The sequence below is a fragment of the Morone saxatilis genome, unplaced genomic scaffold, assembly GCF_004916995.1.
Source record: "Morone saxatilis isolate NCDOM2014 unplaced genomic scaffold, NCSU_SB_2.0 Contig15, whole genome shotgun sequence".
NCBI lineage: Eukaryota > Metazoa > Chordata > Actinopteri > Moronidae > Morone > Morone saxatilis.
In genome coordinates, this window is record NW_023339707.1 from 13,218,184 (window position 1) to 13,240,110 (window position 21,927).

General features: G+C 41.7%; 2 protein-coding genes across 2 annotated transcripts; both read left to right on the forward strand.

Annotated features, from left to right (window-relative positions):
• Positions 1-266: 266 nt before the first annotated feature.
• On the forward strand, positions 267-14,656 carry erbb3b (erb-b2 receptor tyrosine kinase 3b). Its single transcript, XM_035656916.1, has 28 exons — positions 267-599; positions 2,363-2,517; positions 2,605-2,791; positions 3,673-3,798; positions 3,909-3,971; positions 4,181-4,299; positions 5,299-5,440; positions 5,611-5,724; positions 6,238-6,355; positions 6,439-6,512; positions 6,683-6,773; positions 7,432-7,634; positions 8,209-8,341; positions 8,453-8,546; positions 8,914-9,071; positions 9,205-9,261; positions 9,865-10,006; positions 10,129-10,248; positions 10,378-10,476; positions 10,710-10,895; positions 10,999-11,154; positions 11,263-11,338; positions 11,482-11,628; positions 11,704-11,801; positions 11,889-12,065; positions 12,167-12,238; positions 12,787-13,078; positions 13,245-14,656. The coding sequence occupies exons 1-28, from the start codon at positions 521-523 to the stop codon at positions 14,165-14,167; spliced, it is 4,401 nt and encodes a 1,466-aa protein (XP_035512809.1). The 5' UTR covers positions 267-520; the 3' UTR covers positions 14,168-14,656.
• Positions 14,657-15,501: 845 nt separating this feature from the next.
• On the forward strand, positions 15,502-21,594 carry pa2g4b (proliferation-associated 2G4, b). The gene is made up of 13 exons (XM_035656955.1): positions 15,502-15,745; positions 17,358-17,486; positions 17,569-17,674; positions 17,786-17,855; positions 18,010-18,102; positions 18,190-18,253; positions 18,364-18,442; positions 18,524-18,602; positions 18,704-18,837; positions 18,923-19,017; positions 20,125-20,252; positions 20,420-20,473; positions 20,573-21,594. Exons 1-13 carry the CDS (start codon positions 15,658-15,660, stop codon positions 20,630-20,632), a joined length of 1,179 nt encoding a protein of 392 aa, XP_035512848.1. The 5' UTR covers positions 15,502-15,657; the 3' UTR covers positions 20,633-21,594.
• The last annotated feature ends 333 nt before the right edge of the window (positions 21,595-21,927 follow it).

Below are 21,927 nucleotides of genomic sequence, written 5' to 3' on the forward strand. Positions count from 1 at the left end.
GTTATTTAATTAATTCAGTTTCATCTTTTCTTATGTAAGCCCAATGCGTTTATTGTGAAGCATTTTATTTTATTTATTAAATATTTGACAGAAGTCCAACAGGGGTTTTTCTACCCATTTGGATGCTCAGTGGAACGATTGTGGCTGCAGCTCGTAAAAAAAAATGACGGACCAACCTCTGATTGGTGAATAAATGTGGCTGCTGGCCAATCACACGTCCCTCTCTGGGAGGGAAAACCCAGCGTCAAAATAAACTGCCACTTGTTCGCCGTTTTCACTTTTGCAATTAGCGGGATTTATCTGCTGTAAGTTGTATCACTCCTTCACTTTGACTGCATGATTTCGGATTTTTCTGTTCACTGTCTCATTTTACACAGCTGTGGCTGGATTGTTTTTGGTTTGCAATATATATTTCCTTTATGTTTTTTTTTAATCCATCCATATCCTCCTGGCTTTTTCGGAGGACTACCTAAAACCTGTATAATATGAGATTACCTCACTAAATAGATTCGACATCAACATGATTCAGTGGCGAGTCATATTACTGTGTGTGACATTATCGTGGAGGCTTCAATCAGCATCATCCCAAACCCATGAAGGTAGGTGAATTTATATTTCCACATCAACAACCTTGTGTGGCCTGTTTTACCTGCATTCATTATCTTACTGTAAGAGACATTTACCTCGAAATGACTTTTATTTTTAAAAATGTAATGCTTGAATTCACCTGTTGTTCACTCTTCAGTATTTACACAGCTTCCATGGTATGCAACTATATTTTGTGGAATAGAATAGAATAATTAACACAGAGACTATGTAGACTTGTGTGGGGTTAAGAGTACTACATTTTATAAACTATTAACCTTCATCTCCTCTTTCATTTGTCTCAGATCACACAGTATTTACTCTCCTCCTTAAGAGCTTTTTTTTGCTGTTATTACTGGGCTCTAATCAAGGCACTTAAACATGACCACTTTATATACTGCTAGTGATGAATGGCAAAGATCCCACTTATAAAAAGCTCCTGAGGACAACTGGTTTTGTTCATGTTGGTATGTGCAATCTGCTGATGATTGCTTTTGTTTAGGTGCATATTGACAATGCCTTATTGCTTGTTCAAAGGTTATTTAGTTGTTTGGATTACATGTGCTTGTTTGTGTCTTTTAATTATAGTCAGAACTATCATGCAACTCTGCTAGATAAGCACTTCTCTTTCAGTGCCTGTGTTTGATTAATAATGAGTGTTAGCATAAAGATATGCTACAGTCAACATGTAACTCTCCAATATTTTACATAAGACAAATGAAACAGACTTCAAAGGTTCATTAAGGTAATCAACTGAATTTTATACGTCTGCATGTTCCCAATGAATACAGGAAACATGACTTTTGTTGACACCTGCAGGTGCTCAGTCTTTGCACACAAATGGCCAGTGCCACAGTTTTTGTTGGACAGTATGAGATGGTGTGTATGTCTCCTTCCGTTCACGATATTTCCCTTCGCCGTGCCAGAATGTCCTACTCACACATGGCCCATTGTCTGCTGGTATGATCTCAGCAACGCAGACCCCTCAGACACACACATACGCACATACACACAGAAGCACTGTCTGTCACTGCATCACTCTTCACTCACTGGGACACACTGTCCACATTTATAGCTTTATCACAATGAGGCACTTTGTCTGAAGAAAAGCCCCGCTCTCCTTGACCCTCGGCCTTCACTCCGTCAGCCCCAGGCCTGGACTGCTCCATGTACCAGGGTTACAGCCTGCCTGTTTTAGTCTGCTTCACATCAAACCTTCCAGCCAACACAGCATCAAAACCGTACTACAGACACAATATAACCCACGCACCATTTGTTCACCTTTAAATGACCACACCAGTGTTTTGCACATTTGAGCTCCTTAGCTACAAGACATTTCAAGTTCATGCCATGTTTTTGATTTTATTATCCACCAGCCCAAGCTGTAATTGATTTCCGTTCATGTCTGTGTGGTATTAAAATAAATAAGCAGACTCCTAAAACTTGCACAATGCATCACAGTCTGCATCAATCTTTGTCAAAACCACATTATAGTTGAATTGTAATGCAGTGAATTATGTTGTTTCAAGAGTCTGCTAATTGATTTTCAGGTGCTACAGAACTGAAAAGAAACCAATTACATCCAAGAACACAAGTGTGATGTAAAGCTGTGATGTAGAGCTGTAGTAAAAAGACTAAACATGCAAAACCACTCCTTAAACATACACTAGTATAGCAAGTAAAAGTGACACTGACCCACAATTTCCCTTTGAGTAACTCTTGTGTTCATCAAATGTAGACTCATACTGTATGTTTCTTTTCTCCCGGTTTATGTCAGTGGTGTGTCCTGGTACGCAGAACGGACTGAGCTCCACAGGTTCTCAGGAGAATCAGTACAACCTTACTAAGGACCGGTATGATGGCTGTGAGATCATCATGGGAAACCTGGAGATCACTCAGATTGAGAGTAACTGGGACTTCTCCTTCCTCAAGGTAAAAATCATCTCTCCTCTGACCCTCATCTTTCAATTGATTTTTATGTACAAGGTGTAGAAGTGTACTCCTCTTTTTCCTCCCCAGACAATCCGCGAGGTGACTGGCTATGTCCTCATTGCTATGAACCACTTTCAGGAGATTCCTCTAGGGCAACTACGGGTCATAAGAGGAAACAGCCTTTATGAAAGACGCTTTGCTCTATCTGTCTTCTTGAACTACCCCAAGGACGGCTCCAACGGCCTGAGGCAGCTGGGGCTTGCAAATCTGACAGGTAAAGAGGATTTGTGGGAAAACCGAAGTGTGTGTCTCAAAAACATTGAGAACAAAGGTATTTAAACTCAGTGGCAGCAAAAAGAATGCAGGTCCTGTTGGTCTTCTATGTAAGCTTCTCTAAGTTTTGTTGTGGAAAGAAACATAAAATGTTGCATTTTATGGGCTGAGGATGGTAGACGTTGACAGATTTTATAGCTAACACTCATTATTTGAAAGTGTAGTAGGACAAATTATAGGAAACATTTGGGGGAAATCACAGTCTCAACGTATACTCATTGTGAGCTATTTCTTAATTTTGTGCCTTCTTAAGCGGTATAAAAACAAGAGGTGGTGATTTGTGGCAAGGAGTGCAGGCACTAGTGTCCCCTCCTCCATTCCCAAAATGTCTGACAGTAGGTTTTCCAAGGTTTTTAACAGCAGATGTTTGACTCATCTTAGCAGGAAAAGCACAGGTGTTCTATTCAAGTGTCCCAGTAAGCTGTAACAGTGTCAAAGTGAGCTCTAAGAATGAAGCAGCTAAATGCAATGCACCATTTCATTTTATCATTTACAATTTACAATTACATTTACCTTTGCTACATATCAAGACAAAGACCTATTAAGAAGCACTTCACTTGTAACTGGACTGCTAGATAATATTCAAGATGTTTTATGTAAAAAAACAAAAACAAATAATCATGTGTAACACAGAGTATAGTGCAAGGATGACAAAAACTGAAAGACCGCCATCTGTTTTAAGTCTTCCCTCCCTGCTGAAAAGAAAAAAATACATACCATTACATACCCTCCCCCTTTTATGATAAAAATCTCAAAATTGGATCTCCTGTCTGCTCTCTCTCTCCCTGTAGCTTGAATAATTTCTCAACCATTACTTCACAGAGATTCTGGAGGGAGGAGTGCAGATTATCAACAACAAATACCTGAGTTATGGCCCCTGGATTTACTGGCAAGATATCATCAGGGACAACAGTGCTCCAATTGACATCCAGTACAATGGAGAGAGAGGTTGGTGTTGAGATGGTCCTATTTCACGTATCCTCAGATGATCTCTACATTGTCTCTATCTTATTAGTTCTGCCTGTCTTTCTATGTTCTCCTCTTTTTCTCTCTGTCAGGCCCATGCCACAAATCTTGTGGAGATTACTGCTGGGGGCCAAACAAGGACCAATGTCAGATCTGTGAGTGCTCAATTGTTCTGTTCCCCGTTTACTCCCTGATCTTCTCTCTGTTTATCACTCCCCTCCTCCGCCTCTTTCTTTCTCCTCACAGAATGTCTCTCTTCATAGACAGAAATACACAGAGACAGAGAGAGATGCACACACAAAGACATAACACACACGTGCACATTCATGACCTCTGTTCAACCCGTCTCTCCTGTGTGTCTCAGTGAGTAAGACAGTGTGCGCTCCGCAGTGTAATGGACGCTGTTTTGGGACGAGCCCCAGGGACTGCTGTCACATAGAGTGTGCAGCGGGATGTAAAGGCCCTCTGGACGTGGACTGTTTTGTAAGTGCTCCTTCTTTGCCTCTTGAAAGTAAAGAAAAAGAAGAAAAAGAAAGACATGATATTTTACACACAATACTGTAGGTTTTTTTATTCTTCAGAAACAACTACTTGCTTCCTAATTTAAGTCCCATGCTTCCAATCACATTTGATTCTATTGTAACATACATACCTGAAATTCAAAGTTTTTAGGTAATTTATTGGTGGATTTGAATGATATATTGTCCAATTACAAACTCTGCTAACTTGTACGATTTAATTCCCATATTTCAGGCAACTATTGTTTTTTGTCACAGTAATACTATACAATAGTGTGGTATGGAAATCCCCTTTGAGACATGCTCACTGTGGTCACTCAACCCACTTCATGTTTTGCTATGTTAGCAATATTAATACAGCTGTTCACACGAACTGTTTTCAAAACTTGTTTTTTTTGTCAAAACATCTGATATTTGAGAGTCAACTGCCAACTGCCTTCTGGGTTTGATTTTCTAACAACTTAGTTCATGAATACAATTGTTCATGGCAGCTGACTTTAAAATCCTGGCTGCCCAGAGGGTAAACAAGACTAAGACTCTGCAGCCATGCTATCAGCTGTGAGGCTATGTACTTGCTCACAGTGCTAACATGCTGATGTTTAGCAGGTATAATGTCAACCGCGTTCACCATCTTAATTTATTGGTGTTGCTAAAATTTGCTTCTTAGCACTAAACACAAAGTAGGCCTTCAGCTGAGGCTCATGGAAAGGTCATAAACTACACATTAATTAATACATTTTTACCTGATGGTGGGGTTAGATGAAAAGTCAGGGGATCACTACTTCAGTCTGAAGGGAGGATGAATCTGTGTGCCAAATCTCACAGCAATCCATCCAATAGTTGTTGAGACATTTCAGTCCAAACCAAAGTGGTGGACTTTTTTGAAGCTTGACACATATCTCATTTCATCATGAAATTGCTCAAATGTAAGTGTGTGTGTGTGTGTGTGTCTGTATCTCTATAGGCATGTCGTCATTTTAACGACTCTGGAGCCTGTGTGCCCCAGTGTCCCCAGACTTTGATCTATAACAAGCAGACGTTTCAAATGGAGACCAACCCTAATGCCAAATACCAGTACGGATCCATATGTGTCTCCCAGTGCCCCAGTGAGTTGCCTGTGTTTGTTTGTGTGTTTATATACTCAACATGTTTCATCATATTAGTCTAAAACTGTAACACGTAAAGGTATAAACCTCACTAGATGCTGTGTCTTAAACCTTGCCAGTGAATCTTCTGTCTCTCCTGAAGATTACCAACTGTGTCTTTATCCTTGTAGCTCATTTCGTGGTTGACGGTAGTTCCTGTGTGAGTGCTTGTCCTCCAGACAAGATGGAGGTGGAGAGAGAAGGCCAGAGGCAGTGTGAGCTCTGCAGTGGACTCTGTCCAAAAGGTTGACCCTAATCTACTTCTTATACTTTATACTTAGACTTTATTTGTCATTTCACTTACAAAGACCACGCCAATGAACGTGTGGAATTTAGAAAGGTTTATTGCACGTAACGGATAAATGAAAACCGATGTGGTATACTGTAGGTGGGATGAATGGAAACGGTTGAGGGACAAAGGGATGAGGGTGAGGGATGGGGGATGGGGTCGTTGGTTGAGGGATGAAGGGATGAAGGGATGAGAGTAGGGGTCGAGGGATAAGGGAAGAGGGGATGAAGAGTAATCGGATGAAGGGAAGAAGGGATGAAGGGAAGAAGGTTTGAAGGTTGAGGAATGCCTCCCCCCTGGGTCAGGGGGAAGGGATGTGGAAACTGAGTCGAGGAGGGAGTGAACAGATAAGTTATGCTTAAGTATATTTTGAGCGTAAATGAGATGAGTGCAAGGCGTCGTCTTTGTTCCCGAAATGTAGTTACAAAATTTCATTAAAGCTAAAGATGTTGTTTGGTTGTCCCCATAGTGTGTGAGGGCACTGGTGCTGAACACAGACAGACCGTGGACTCCAGCAACATCGACAGCTTCATCAACTGCACCAAGATCCAGGGCAGCCTTCACTTCCTGGTCACAGGGATTCTGGGGTAATTGTCTGATCCTGCCTGAAGAAACTCAGAGTACACCGCCATACAGTTAGTTTCATACTGTGCTTTTTTATTCTTCATAGAGATGACTTTAAAAACATCCCGCCCCTGGATGCTAAAAAGCTGGAAGTCTTCCACACCGTCAGAGAAATTACAGGTTAGTATTTACGGTAAAGTTTGTTGATGCTAATAATCTTAATGTGAGTTTTAACCTGAAAATACAACTGCTTTATAATACGTTAAACCATTTTTTGTGTATACTAGTACGTTTTCTAATTGACTTCCTACCTTCCTGTTTTTTATGTTATCTCTGTGTTTTATTGTCAGATATCCTAAACATCCAGTCTTGGCCCAAAGAGCTGAACAATCTGTCCGTTTTTTCGAGTCTCGCTACCATTCAAGGGAGGTCTCTCTACAAGTAAGGCTAGTTTACGAGCCATGTGAGATTGCTAATGATGTACATGTTTATTAACTCATCAATCTGAGCCGCGGCCAAGAGCAAGTTGACATACGTTAAAGTGAATCCGTAAAAGCCAATAAAAATAACCTGATAATAAAACAAATCTGTTAACAAGACCTTCTTTCAAACGGATGTTTAAACAGTACTAAAGCCGTTATGAGGTTAGTATTACCTCAGGCTGGTTCTGATGATTGTGTTCTTGTCTAAACTAATATCTAACTGTGTTAAGTGTGTTACATAACCATGTGTCATCACTGCTCTCTCACACACTCTACACTCTCCTATCTGTCTTCTCGATTTTCTAAGCTACTCTCTGTATTAACACCTCATGACGAGCCCCCTGTGCATTGTGTTAACACTTTCTAACCTCTCTCTTTTCTCTCTATGCTTCACAGCTGTGAACAGGTATGGACTGTGTGTGTGTGTGTGATTCCTATAATGCAGATTCCAAAGCTTCAGCATGTCATTTGGCTTAGAACTAAAACATAATCTGTAGATACAAACCAGTGGTATAAATTTTGAGTAATCCTTTGACATTTGCTTGCATTTCAAATATTTCACTGACTAATTCAAATATCTTTTTGTTCTTTTGTCCTTTTCCATCCTCTAACCAAAGACGTTTTTCTCTGATGGTGATGCGCATTCCGACTCTTACCTCACTGGGTCTGCGCTCTCTCCGGGAGATCAGTGATGGCAGTGTGTACATCAGTCAGAATGCCAACCTCTGTTACCACCACACTGTAAAATGGTCGCAGCTGTTCAGAGGTTCCAGAGTTCGACTCAACAACTTCAACAACAACAGGCCACTGGCAGAGTGTGGTGAGGCAAAAAAACCTCTTCTATAATCCACTCAAATTTGTTTTTTGTTATCCTTTGAACTGAACAAACTATATACTTTAATCAAGCTCTTGATATATTACATATAGCAGGGCTGAGCAAGTACTTGGCTAAAAGGAGTATCCGGTACAGATAATGTACTTTTTTATGACTAGGAGTAAAATGTGTCAATATCTGTTTTCTAATAAAGAATAAACATAGCAACTTCTATATAAAAAAAAAAAACTGTAAATAGTTCTCTCATTACATTGATCAAAAACATTGCTCTGGAGCTCAGTTCGAAGGTTGTTCTGTAAACAATTTTCTAAATATCAAATATCAGTTTCAGGCTTAAATTAAAAACTTCTGCTTAGTCCCGCCAACATCCGGTTTAATCCCTGCCCATTACAAGTATGAATACATACTTGTACATGGCGTACTCACTCATCCCTAATAGATACTATGGTCAGAAAGAAACCATAGTAACCGAATCGTATTTTATTGTTCTATATTGCAATTTGATTAGTTTGAGTGCGATGTTGCAGCAGTTTCCTGATGCTTTTAGTTTTGTGTGCAGTTGCAGAAGGCCGTGTGTGTGACCTGCTGTGTTCAGACTCAGGTTGCTGGGGCCCGGGGCCCGACCAGTGTCTCTCCTGCAGGAACTATAGCCGAGGCGGCACGTGTGTGGGCAGCTGTAATTTTTACACTGGGTCAGTAGATACATGTATGTGTTGATGTTCTTACTGATACTGTTTGTGTGTGTTGTTTTCTTTCTTCTTTCATTTTATCTCACTACATATATTTGAATATTGTGTCACCAGAGCTCCGAGGGAATTTGCTGGGCCTGATGGCGAGTGTGTCGCCTGTCATCCAGAGTGTAAGCGTCAGAGTGGGAAAGCCAGCTGTACTGGACTGGTAATCACTTCTTTTGATTGAACACTGTGGCCCAGTGCCTTTGTATGAGTTCTTGCTTGCATTTCTTTACCCACTCATAATATTTGTGGAGGCATGACTTGACAAAAAGCGAGTCCTACAAAACTGGTATTTTGCTTTAATGTTTTCTTGATGTGTTTTCTTTACAGTCATACCTTTACTACAGTACAAGGGCATAATTTCCACGTCTCATGTACCAAGGCTGAGTCCTTGCTTCAGCGGCCATCGGTTCAAGTCCGACGTGTGGCCCTTTATCATCATCTCGTCTCTCTCTCCCTTTCCTGTATATCTCGATCTGTTCTGTTCAATAAAGGCAAAAGAAAAAATGGCTTCCGCTCTGTTTTGATAGGGTCCAGACAAGTGTGTGGCGTGTGCCAACCTTCGAGATGGTCCTTACTGCATGTCCTCTTGTCCCACTGGAGTCAATGATGGTCAGAGGGGACTAATCTTCAAATACCCCAACAGAGAGGGTCACTGTGAGCCATGTCACCACAACTGCACACAGGGGTGAGACTAGACTTATATAGGTGTGTGTGTGTGTGTGTGTGTGTGTGTGTTTTTTCATGTGTGTCCAGCTATAGATGTGTAACAGTAATTAAATTAATGAATGCTGATGATGATGATGTGTTATGTGTTACAGATGCGTAGGCCCAGGATTAAATGATTGTTTAGACGCAGACGGACTGGCAGTTAGTAGGTGAGTGTTTCCCCCTGCTGGTGAACATAAAAGACTACACTGCAATTTCTGAGCTCCAACCAAAACTCTACAAGTGTTGCCAATTGTCTAAATGAAGCACCAATTGTGAAAACATGTGCATGATTCCCATAAGAATGACACGACCCCAGTTTTTGAGGTCTGTTGGTTCACCTGGTAGAGCTGGTGCCCCATGTACCAAGAGTCATAACAACCTTGGTGTAGCAGTGATGGTTTCAAGTCTGACCTGGGGGCCTTTGCTGCATGTCATCCCCTCTCTCCCTCACTCTTTAGCTGTCACTATCAATAAAAGTCCAAAGAAGCAGTTTTTGATACAATCAGATCTGCTTGTCGCTGTTGTCACAGGACTACAGTTAATGCATAAGGCGTTTTGCCTTTATTGGATAGGACAGCTGAAAATAGACAGAAAAAGCGTAGAGAGGGATGACATGCAGCAAAGGATCACCGGTCACATTCAGATCAAGGACTCAGCCTTGGTACATGACATATCAGGACGCCCCAGGACTACAGCTTCGGTCAAAGCAAAGTCTTATTATGGCATCTATAACTTAACTTAGCTCTGTCTCTCTCTGCTTCAATCTGCAGTGGTCAGATCACAGGCATTGCTTTAGGTGTCCCGGCTGGCTTGATTTTCTGCCTTGTGTTGTTTTTCCTGGGCATGCTGTACCACCGGGGTCTGGCCATCCGCCGCAAGAGGGCCATGAGGAGGTACCTGGAGAGCGGAGAGGTGAGACTTTAGAGACCATCCAACCTCATGAGCTTCCACAAGCTGCCTTTGCTTCCACTGCTACATGTATTTGTTTTCAGAGAGAAAAAAAATCATGTGGGAATTATTCTTATTTTTGGCAGAGCTTCGAGCCACTGGGTCCTGGAGAGAAAGGTACAAAGGTTCACGCCCGCATCTTGAGACCCTCAGAGCTGAAAAAAATCAAAGCCCTTGGCTCAGGAGTTTTTGGCACAGTGAACAAGGTATTTATTAACCTTTTTGCCTTTTTGGACATCCACTGATTTTCCACTGATTTATGTGCTATTATAGTTTTAGTCTGAGCCTTATACAGACTCATGTGAACTGCTGCTGTACATTTAATTGTGTTTAAGGGCTTTTGGACTCCAGAGGGAGAGACAGTGAAGATCCCTGTGGCCATCAAGACCATCCAGGATAGTTCAGGCCGGCAGACCTTCACTGAGATCACCGATGTGAGAGTCAGAGCTTCTTACACTCAAACACTAACACATCACAGAAATGCCAATTCATATCACATATATCATAGAATACAATGAGAAGGAAAAAACAAATGTTTAATATTTACAATGTTGCCAGTAACTTGTCATTGTGAGAATCTTTCATGCAAAATACATACCACAAGATCAAGTATCATAAAACTGTTTTAAAAAGTATATAGTGTTTTTATCAGCTTCTCTCTCTGTAGCATATGCTGTCCATGGGCAGCCTGGACCATCCCTATATTGTTAGGCTGCTGGGCATCTGTCCAGGTCCCAGTCTGCAACTGGTGACCCAGCTTAGTTCACAGGGGTCCTTACTGCAGCACATCAGGCACCACAAGAACAGCCTGAACCCCCAGCGCCTGCTCAATTGGTGTGTGCAAATTGCTAAGGTGAGTGCAGCTGGAATTATTGATTCTTTTGAGCAACCAAATGTTATAAATAAGCTGTCAGAGTACATGTAGGGTATATACTGCATGTATGTTTGTGTCTCAGGGTATGTTCTACCTGGAGGAGCACTGCATGGTCCACAGGAATCTGGCTGCTCGCAACATCCTGCTGAAGAACGACTACCAGGTCCAGATCTCTGACTACGGTGTAGCAGACCTCCTTTATCCCGACGACAAGAAATACGTCTATACCGACACCAAGGTTGACTCATTTACTGCGAGATCTGTCTTGAATAGCTAAGTTACTGTTTTCGCTTCCATTAAAGGAATGAATCTGTACGACTTGTCTGTACTTTGTCTCTTAATCTAGACGCCAATAAAATGGATGGCACTTGAAAGTATCTTGTTTCGAAGATACACTCATCAAAGTGATGTTTGGAGTTATGGTAAGAGGCTGTGTGTGTTTGTGTGAGTGTGTGTAGTTACAGTATGTGCCAATAAATAATCTGTCCTCCTAAAACCTAAAAGATGCTGTCTGTGAATTTTGGCAGTGTGACCATTTAAATGTGCTGTCTCTGTTTCCGGACAGGGGTGACAGTGTGGGAGATGATGTCATTTGGGGCGGAGCCGTATGCATCAGTGCAGCCTCAGGAAGTGCCGAGTTTGCTGGAGAAGGGCGAACGGCTGTCACAGCCATACATCTGCACTATAGACGTCTACATGGTTATGGTTAAATGTGAGTCGAAATCGCACACGTGTGTGCACAAACACACAAAGATGGGATCTGAATTGTTTTACTTCTTCGCTTTAGGCTGGATGATTGATGAAAATATAAGGCCGACCTTCAAAGAGCTGGCCAGTGACTTTACTCGCATGGCAAGAGACCCACCTAGATATCTGGTCATCAAGGTGAGGCTATCATTGTCTTTTATTTTATTTAAGTACACTGGCTGTTTACTTAGACCTTAAACCTTGTACTTCCACACTCTTCTGTAGGTGGAAGGAGCAGAAACGGGCTCAGGAGAGATCCATCGAAGAGAATCAGAGCAAGGGCTTCTGGATGCAGATTTGGAAGACCAAGACGAGGATGGACTGGAGGATGGTTTGGCCACTCCTCCTCTCCAACACTCTCCATCTTGGAGTCTGTCTCGTTCACGGATTAATTCTTACAGGGTAATGAAATACATCTTAGATTTGTTACATTTTAGGACCATCGTGATTGGATCAGAGGCAGAGGAACTAGCTCGTAACGCTTTTTATTCTTTGATTTGTAGAGTGGCACCTCTCAGGCCGGACCTATTGGATACCTGCCAATGACCCCCAGCCCTGTGGACAGCATCCGCCAGGTGACACAAACACACACATTCACACAAATGCAGGCAAACAAACATACTGGCACCCTGCAACACTGTTTGAAGCTTGCATTGCACAGATGATACAGTAGATATATTTAGCATAAAAATATATTTTATGACCCAGCACTTGCCAGGAGGTTATTACCTCACTTTAAAGGTTCAGTGTGTAACATTTAGGAGGATCTATTGGCAGAAATAGAATATAACATTCATAAGTTTTTATTAGTGTAAATCACCTGAAACTACGAATTGTTGAGTTTTTGTTCCCTTAGAATGAGCCGTTTACATCTATGGAGGGAGCGGGTCATAGAGTCTGCCATATTTCTACAGTAGCCTAGAACGGACAAACCAAACTAGCTTTAGATAGGGCCTTTGGCATTTTTTGAGAGTTTCACGCACGCCGTAGTTTTCCCTATATGCTTGCGGGCGAGGCCAGACGCCAACTGGACCTATATGTGTCATTCTGGCCCCTCTGGTCTCTTAAATGAGAGGATTAATTTCTATGAGCTGCTGCATCAGTCTTTGCTTTTCTGTCTCAGCTGTGGCTTCAGAGGTCTCGGCTGAGCTCGGTGCGGACGCTGCCCGAGAGGTCAGAGTTCAGGGGGAGTGGAAGAGAGGCAGAGCTGCGTGAGGAAGGTTTACGGAGCGGGAGTCTTCACAGGGCCAGATTTGGCTCTGAGAGGGATAATCCTCGTATATCCATCAGCCGGCACAGGAAATTCTCAACAGCATCGAGTCCATCCTCGTATAAGGTGTGGACGACAGGGGAAGATGAGGAGGTGGACAAATATGGCTATGTCATGGCTGGGTCACCTGTTACTCCAGAGAGAGGTAAATTATCAGCACTAACTTTTTGAAAGTACATTTTTGAAAGAAATTGGCAAATTAAATTGGAAAAGTGTCATGAGATCACTTCTGTTATAATTTGGTGCTATACAAATAAAATTTTATTTAATTGAATAATCAAGGCTTCTTCCCTCTATCTCCTTCTTTTCAGTCTGTAGAATGCCTCATTCTGGGCGAAAGAACTCAAGACTCAAGAATAATCTGTCTCTGTTGGTGATAAATCCCTCCCAGGAGTATGAAATCATGACCAAAGAGTCTGGTGCTCTTCCTTGCTCGACCAGCGTCGTCTTATCACAAGCAGATGTCCCTTTGGTGGCACATGCTCGTAAAACCTCACCTTTACCCTCGCCAACCTTCATGTCTTCATTATCTGTAGAGGACACAGCACATGTGGAAACTCTGACACCAATCTCCGTTGTGAGGAGTAAACAAGCAGAGGAGGATTGTGAAGGCAGTGCAGCAGAGCAGAGAGACTCCACAGAGAAACATCAGCTCATGAGGGACTGTGACAGTGGGATCAGAGCTGTGGATAACCAAGGAGAGGCTTCCCAAGAGATAGGCAGGTATGAATACATGGATATCAGACGATCCAACTCTAAGGAGGGAGAGGATCAAGCATGGGAGAGACGTGGGAGTGAAACATCTGCAAAGAGTGCAGCAGAGACAGAGGAAACAGACCAAATAGTGGAGGTGTTGAAAAAAGACCACGAGGAGGAAGAGGAAGAGGAGAAGCACAACAACACAAACAAACAACCCACACTGCAGGAGAATCTGAGCGGTATGGCCATGCCCCGGCCAGATGTGCTCACAGCTGGGGGAGAGAAGGTGGAGGAGTATGAAGAGATGACCAGACTTGGAGTGGTGCCCAATGGGTGGGAGCAGGCAGACTACCAGAACCTCCCAGTGAAGGTGAGGGCTGTTTCTGAGGAGATGGGCAGCGGCAGGTGTGCAGGGATCGGGGGATACATCAAGGTGTGTGCCGGCATGGGGGAGCCTGGCAGCAACACATCATTTGACAACCCGGACTACTGGCACAGCAGACTGTTCCTCAAGCCAGATGCTGTGCGCACCTAATAATGTGGACTGGGACGGAGACATGGTAACGGTTACTTCAGTTCCTGCCATATATTTGGGTAGTTTTGTAATGTTTTCCAGCTTTTTTTCTTTGAGTTCTAGCATCCAACACACTTTGAAAGATAAAAGTAATAAAAGAAATACACCCTTAAATCTCATTTCAGTTTAATTCAGTAGATACATTTATTTTGACCTATGCAGTAAATAAATTGTTTATGAAACAACTGTGAGTTGGTACAGAACACAAAATTAAAAGTTAAAGCAGACAAAACGTGGTGTTTGCCTGTGAACTTCAAAGAGTATGGTAAGCAGTCCCTGAATTAAAAACAGGCATATAAAGTTTTTTTTACCATAATGTAGCAGCCATGAATGTTTCATTCTGCAGCAGGATGATGACGATTTCTGTACAGCAGCAGTCTTTTTGTACAATTGATTATAACATGAATTATTATAAACACGAATAAATATGATTATTTTGCAAATATCAAATCACGTGTCATTAATTTGTGTATAGCCCTTTTACATTGCAGTGTGCGTGTGCCTATTAAAAAAAACAATAAAATACCAACTTGAAAATATTCCTTCATTTGTTTCACTTGTTCATTTTGAATATTCTGTTGAGAAACCAGTTGTTTGTCATCCCTCCACCTCGTATTCAGTGATAATGACACAATGAACAGCAGAAAAGGAGATGGAGGCATGTGAACGCGTCGGTGACGCACTCGCGCGCGGTTTGGTCAGAGGCAGATCAGAGATGAGTGACGAGTGAGATTGACGTCAGCATTCTTCCGTTTTCGTTCACATCCAGTTTAAAGGCCGATTGGTTGACCACAAAAATACTGTGGAAATTAGATAAAAGCATTAAGCAAGTCATTTTGAAACGTTCTTAGATGAGTTATGCACTAATGGACTTTATCGCATCAAAGTAGTGTGAACACTAAGAAGTTATTTGTCCTTTGATGAATACCTTAGTTGGTACATTATCTTCATTTCTATATTTTCTGAATCTTAAAAAAATATTTTTTTCCATGTTGTCTTTAATAGCGTCACTGAAACTGAAATAAAAACTTTCAGAGCGTATCCACTTTATACTAGTCATCCTTTATTTAATTAAGCCCACCAGTCATTCCATCTTCTGCAACCCTTGATATGTTTTCATAAAAATAACAAACACAGAATGCATTAAACAACAGCTGTGCATGAGCACACTATCCTGTTGGCTGCGACTACTCCTTCATGGTCTAAATTTAAGCGCCCCCGTATGATTTAAAATATCCACCCTTGCCTTTTTCGGGCGCCCAACGCACCAAGCTGGGCCGTGAACTATCTTGACTGCAGAGCGTGTCTTTGGCAGCAGGCGGGATCGTAAGCTGCCAGCAGAAGTGGGGCCGGGGCCGGCGCAGAGAGCAGCGTGGTCCATCCTGTGACTGACTGACAGACACCCAGCGGGGGAAAAAAAGTTACTCTGAGTTCGCGGACACACTGCCAAAATGTCTGGAGATGATGAGACACAGGAGCAGACCATCGCCGACGACTTGGTGGTCACCAAGTACAAGATGGGGGCCGAGATTGCGAATCGTAAGTGAAATGCGGCGTTTACGTGCCCGTTTTTGTGTGTGTGAGACTCCAACAGTCCACAAGTATCAGGATCCGTCTCCTGTTAGCTAGCAGTGTCAGCTAATCCATGCCCAGGCAGCAGCTGTGCCATGTGCCGCAGCAGTGCCAACGATATGTGCCCTTACAAAGCAGGGCCCCTTTGTTTAATATGACTGAAACATAAAGCTTGCTATATATATTCAGGCGGAGCTGTAAAGTCTCTGTAGTAACCCGCGTTTGTGTAGCGTCACGTTGCTGTCACGTTAGCCTGGTGAGCTAGGTTAGCTGTGTGGCGGAGCTAAAGCGTTAGCTGCTAACGTAACAGACAACAATGACAAGTACAAATAAGGGTGGCTCCAACTCGTGAACAGCCAACATTTAGATGTATAAACACAGATGATTTAAATCGAGACAAATACAAGTGGTATGTGGGATTGGCTGAAGGTCTTTAATGGTGTCATTTAAACTCTTAAACAGGGTAAGCGGAGGCTAGTTGACACACCGTGTAACGTTACTCTGCCATGTCAAATAACGTCAGGCTTTATAATATGATAATTATTTATGCTTTTGAATAAGTAAACACACTCATAAACACCAACATGAATCGTCAACTTTACACGCTGTTATTGCGGTTGAAGCAAATGTGTGTAATATATTATTCTCAAGGCCACATGCACTCATCGTCATTAGTGGGACTTGTTTGAATTTAAATACGTACATTTAATCTGAATCTACCAAACCTTAAAATGTTTACACCTGCACTATATTAATATTTCGTAATTTCTGCAGTCTAAACAGAAGTATGCCACTTTTAACTTGACTTAATTCAGGGAGGCTTGCTAAACACACGCACACCTTTTTAATAACACCTACCTTCACAGTTGTCAGTTGCCCAATTCAACCTCTGACTTTATGTTTGTCCGTGTTTTATCCTCCAGTCTGGAGATTGAACAGCAGCTCACATTTAAATACACATAGTGAAACCAATCAAACACAAGATAACTATATTGCACAGTTAACTAATGTCAGAAAGTGAATTAGTGGTGTGAGGGAATCGGCTCATCAGTTTCCTAATCAATGGCTACCTCAGAATATACATTTAAAAAAATCTGAATCAACTTCCAGTGACTGGTCGTTTTTCATTCACAGTCCTTGTGCTCCTGCTAGGTTGTGGAGAAGACTGCAATGTCATAGGTGCTTCACATCGGTGGCACTCTCCTTGTGATTTTGTGTTGTAGCTTATCACAGCTGGCCTACTTATCTTAAAGTATAGACCTCTAATTTACTATTGCTAATATACAGCTGTGAGACAGTCTGTCAAATGTTTATCCTCTAGCTAACGTAACATCGGCTTAGTCAAAATCAAATGATGTGTTCAGTTTAATTTGGTGTCAGCACTTACAAGCCATTAATTGAGCTTATCCATCAACAGTGATGCCTATTTATTTAATCTAACATTTTCTTCTAATTTTTTACTAATTATTTATTAATTATTACTATTAATCAACTGACCCAAAAATAGTCTATAAACTATACACACTCTGTTACTGTCATACTATTTTAACCAAATCATTGCTCCTTTTGTGTCCTGCAGAGGCTCTGAAGACGATAGTTGGGGCAGCTATGGCTGGAGTCTCTGTGCTCAGCCTGTGTGAAAAGGGAGATGCCTTCATCATGGCAGAAACTGGGAAAATCTTCAAGAAGGAAAAAGACATGAAGAAGGGTACGTCTTTTGTTGCATTTCATCAGTCACCGGCCAGTGTCTCTGACTCAGCGCTCCCTCATTCACTCCCTTTCTTTCGCAGGTATCGCTTTTCCTACTTGTGTGTCAGTTAACAACTGCGTATGCCATCACTCCCCTCTGAAGAGTGACCCTGATGTTGTACTGAAGGATGGGGACCTTGTCAAAATGTAAGCTGCTGAATTTACACCTACCCTGTGTTCTATTTAAGCTATAGTTTGTATTTTATTTGTAGTTCATTCTTTCTTTACCTCATGCTTTCCTTTTCTGTTTGATCACAGTGATCTGGGTGTGCATGTTGACGGCTTCATCTCAAATGTGGCTCACAGCTTCATTGTTGGAGCGACCAAGGTATGTCGTCGCTGTTGGAATGAAATATTCCTGCGCTGTAGCACTCACTGGTTTATTCACAAGAGCAATGTAATTAATTGGTAGTCACACCATTAATAGCTAGTAAATACTTTGTTATTGCACCTCTTGTAATCTTCCTCCTCTGTCACTTCAGGACAACCCGGTGACAGGGCGGAAGGCTGATGTTATCAAAGCAGCTCACCTCTGTGCTGAGGCCGCTCTGCGTCTTGTTAAGCCAGGAAACCAGGTAGAACTCTCCCACCGTGACCACTGGTTTGACCAACCGCATCAGTGTTCACACCACATCTAATAAACGTCCATATGTCTCTTTCAGAACACACAGGTCACAGAAGCCTGGAACAAGATTGCAAAGTCATTCAAGTGCTCCCCTATCGAGGGTGAGTGTTGGTGAACATTTGGCACCTTCAGGCTCTGTGATTACCAGTTTGTACATTTACTAAATGTCATTTGTCATGTTTGACTCAGTTTATTCCTACATTGTGTACAGGCATGCTGTCCCATCAGCTCAAACAACATGTGATTGATGGGGAGAAAACTATCATCCAAAACCCAACGGACCAGCAAAAGTGAGTTTACTCAGCAAGTGCTTCCTGTCCCCGACCGGATTAATGTTTAACCGGTGTATGATTTTGTCACTGTTTCTGTAGAAAGGACCATGAGAAGGCTGAGTTTGAAGTGCATGAGGTATATGCAGTGGATGTGCTTATCAGCACCGGAGAGGGGAAGGTGAGAGGAAATGTTGTATACATTTCAGATTTATTTATTTGCTTAACCTAATTCCATAAGGGGAAATGCATTTCTAATATATGTTTTGTTTTGCAATTCAGGCAAAGGATGGAGGTCAGAGGACCACCGTTTACAAACGAGACCCCAACAAGGTGTACGGCTTAAAGATGAAGACCTCTCGGACATTCTTCAGTGAGATGGAGAGACGCTTTGATACGATGCCTTTCACTCTAAGGTAGCATCTTTAACTTCACATCAAATATTTCACTTATTTAAAATGTTTTACCTCCTCATATTTACTTTCTTCTTTGTCTCCTCAGAGCATTTGAGGATGAAGGCAAGGCCAGGTTGGGCGTGGTGGAGTGTGCCAAACATGAGCTGCTGCAGCCATTCAATGTGCTGCATGAGAAAGAGGGTGAGTGGAACAATGAGAGATGTAATTAATGGCTTCGGTGGCCATGAAAATTCCTCACATCTGCTTAAAGCTCTCGTGTTAGAACTGAAATCAACCAAGCCCAGCGTGCGATTGTTAACAGATACACGCAGACAGAAACTAAACCAAAGTACTTTATAGATGAGCGTTATCATTCAGTGCCTATCACCACAAAATAATTGTTTGCCGCAGCGTCTCACTCTCTCTTCCCCCTTGAGACTAAATACCAATCAAAAATGACAAATGACAACCTGTGGCTGTGACGACGAAACAGGAAATGTACATTTTATTAAACAGTAGACATACCTCAAGGTGACAGTAGACCGCCCACGGTGACTCCTTCAGATGTCTTATTTTGTCCGACCAACAGTCCTAAAGATATTCAGCATTGCAGCTCTCCATCACACATTTGTTTTGTCCTGTAAATTGAATTTGGTCATTTACTGATCATCTACCAAGACAATTTCCTCTCTGTTCCATGGTAAATAATGTAATCAAGTGCTTTTTTTTTTCACCCTGGGAAACTAAGACCATGTTCAGGCTGGCGATAGCACTGTGTCAAAAATACGCAGCCTCCTTGTTCCTTTGTAATTTAAGTGACTGCAGCTTCATCTAAGACCAAACTGCGTCAAATATGTCGAAGTGTACATTACTCATTGCTTACTTTATAATTGTCGCCAGAAAAAACTATCCAGGGTTGTAGTCCTGTATTACTAGTATTCTAAATTGTGGTGCAGGGTTGAGGTGTCTCATGAGCATTAAAACTCATGTATATATTGTTAAAACTAGACTTTCTTTGTATTTTATTGTCTCACCTTTTATACACAATTGTTTTTTTAAACACTTGTTGCACGTCCAGCACAGTGTCCAGCCACAATTGCGACCATTTACCTCTGCCTTTTAGCCATGGTTAAGGTAGCTTTTAGCTAGTTCTGAAAGGAAATTCTAAGTGATATTTTTTGAATCTGTCAATTAACGGCCCTGTACCGCCTATGTCTGCTTTGACCTTGCTAACTCAAACATTTGATGGCCAGATTGTCTACCAAGTGGGACCGTTTTAATGTAACTTTCAATCTCATCTTTGTCCAGGTGAATTTGTTGCCCAGTTCAAGTTCACCGTGCTGCTCATGGCCAATGGACCTCTGCGAATCACAAACAGTCTCATTGATCCAGAACTCTACAAGTCTGAGCATGAAGTGGAGGACCCAGAGCTGAAGGTAAAATATGTTGTTTGATGGATGGGATATTTTATCTAGACTAATAGGACCACTATAGCCTGCTGTTAGCTGATTTAGCGTTCTCAAAGCCGTCATGTGTTGATGTATTGTGTGCTGCACCACCTGAGGTTAAAATCCTGTTTGTCTACTTTTTCTTTCATATAAAGGCTTTGCTTCAAAGCTCAGCCAGCCGTAAGACTCAGAAGAAGAAGAAAAAGAAGGTGAGTTACAGGATAGTGTGATTCATGAAATAAAACACAGGTGCCAAAAGTGTCTTCTAATTTCAATCTTTTCTTGTTATTTTTTAAATTTTTTTAAAGGCCTCAAAGACTGTGGAGAGCGCTACAGGACAGGCAATGGAGACTGAAGCTGCAGAATAAATTTCTCTGTAAAAGAAATTCTGACAGACATCTGATGACCCAAAGAACAGACGTCACGAATCCTTCTGTCCCAGCTGTCTGAGGCACTTGCGGGCATAGCCGCTGTGAATACCTCCGAATCTAACTGATGTCAGTCTGGGATGATGCTGCTCCTAAATTCTGTCACTCCAACTAAAACACACATACACACAAACGTACGTCCCTATTAAATCTCACTGTCCTTGAGACAGTCTTCTTCTCTTATTGGACACAATTCTGCTGTCCAAGAGAATATTTTGTGCAAGGGTAAATACTCACTGGAACATTTAACCATTGGACTGACCTTGAGCCTTCATCCCTTTCTCCACAATAACTGTAGTGAAAGATATGGAAAATAAATTGAGTTTGACAGAGCGGCCAAGGATGATGAATGCACAATACTGTGTCAGTGTAATTGTGTGGAATTTAGATAACTTCCTTGAGGTCATAAACCTTATTGCCATGCCTTTTTTTGAAATGAGTGTTAACTTGTCGTGGGCTGAAATGTGTAACAGCTGTCTTGAACCCCGATGTCACATGGCATTAACACAAGTTACAAGCATGACATCATTACTCATCATTACTGTTGAATTAAGCATAATTACTGCATTTATACTGCTCTGGCTTAGGTCTGTCTATTAGTACATTGTGTATACTTCTAGGCATCTACTGTAGGTTACTCAGCTAACAATTTCTAAAACTGACATTGTAAGAGCTACCGGTTGAGTAATTTAGCTATTAGAAAAATACTTCCTTTTTTCTCAGTTGTGGATGGTCTAACTCCTGCCAAGGGTTCAGCATTCAGTCTTCTGGTGCCACCACTGAGTCTGACAGTCTGTGTTTACATAAGAAGTCCATACCTGTTAGATATATGGATGCTTTTGTAAAACAAATCCCAGTTTCAGAGACTATTTTTGGAAACATTAAAAAGCCACCTGACATCATTTGTTGTGTTGTGTTTTTGGACTGTGTGTATTCAGCTGAATACCCAATAAGTGGAAGTGTGTTTTTCATGATTTTGAACATTAATGCATGACCCTTCTTGAATTATTTTGCATCACATTTATCTAAAGCCAAATGAAGAACTTGTGAGAGGACACAGACACCAACAGTTGAATGACCAGAAACATAAATTCATGTACAACAAACACAGAATTGTCTGTCACAGAAAGGGCTGTAGTCTGGATTTTAGAAATACTGTGACCATGCCCCCATGTCACCCATAGAAACCAAACGTTTAAAAATATTTTTACATGCATATACTCTATTTATAGAGA

Excerpts from the sequence above, each read along its gene's own strand:
- erbb3b (XM_035656916.1), top strand. The coding sequence starts at position 521 with ATGATTCAGTGGCGAGTCATATTACTGTGTGTGACATTATCGTGGAGG. Across the intron at positions 12,239-12,786 it reads CTGTGGACAGCATCCGCCAG|CTGTGGCTTCAGAGGTCTCG; the intron begins GTGACACAAACA and ends TTTCTGTCTCAG. Across the intron at positions 13,079-13,244 it reads ACCTGTTACTCCAGAGAGAG|TCTGTAGAATGCCTCATTCT; the intron begins GTAAATTATCAG and ends CCTTCTTTTCAG.
- pa2g4b (XM_035656955.1), top strand. The coding sequence starts at position 15,658 with ATGTCTGGAGATGATGAGACACAGGAGCAGACCATCGCCGACGACTTG. Across the intron at positions 17,487-17,568 it reads GGAAAAAGACATGAAGAAGG|GTATCGCTTTTCCTACTTGT; the intron begins GTACGTCTTTTG and ends TTTCTTTCGCAG. Across the intron at positions 18,603-18,703 it reads TCAGCACCGGAGAGGGGAAG|GCAAAGGATGGAGGTCAGAG; the intron begins GTGAGAGGAAAT and ends TTTGCAATTCAG.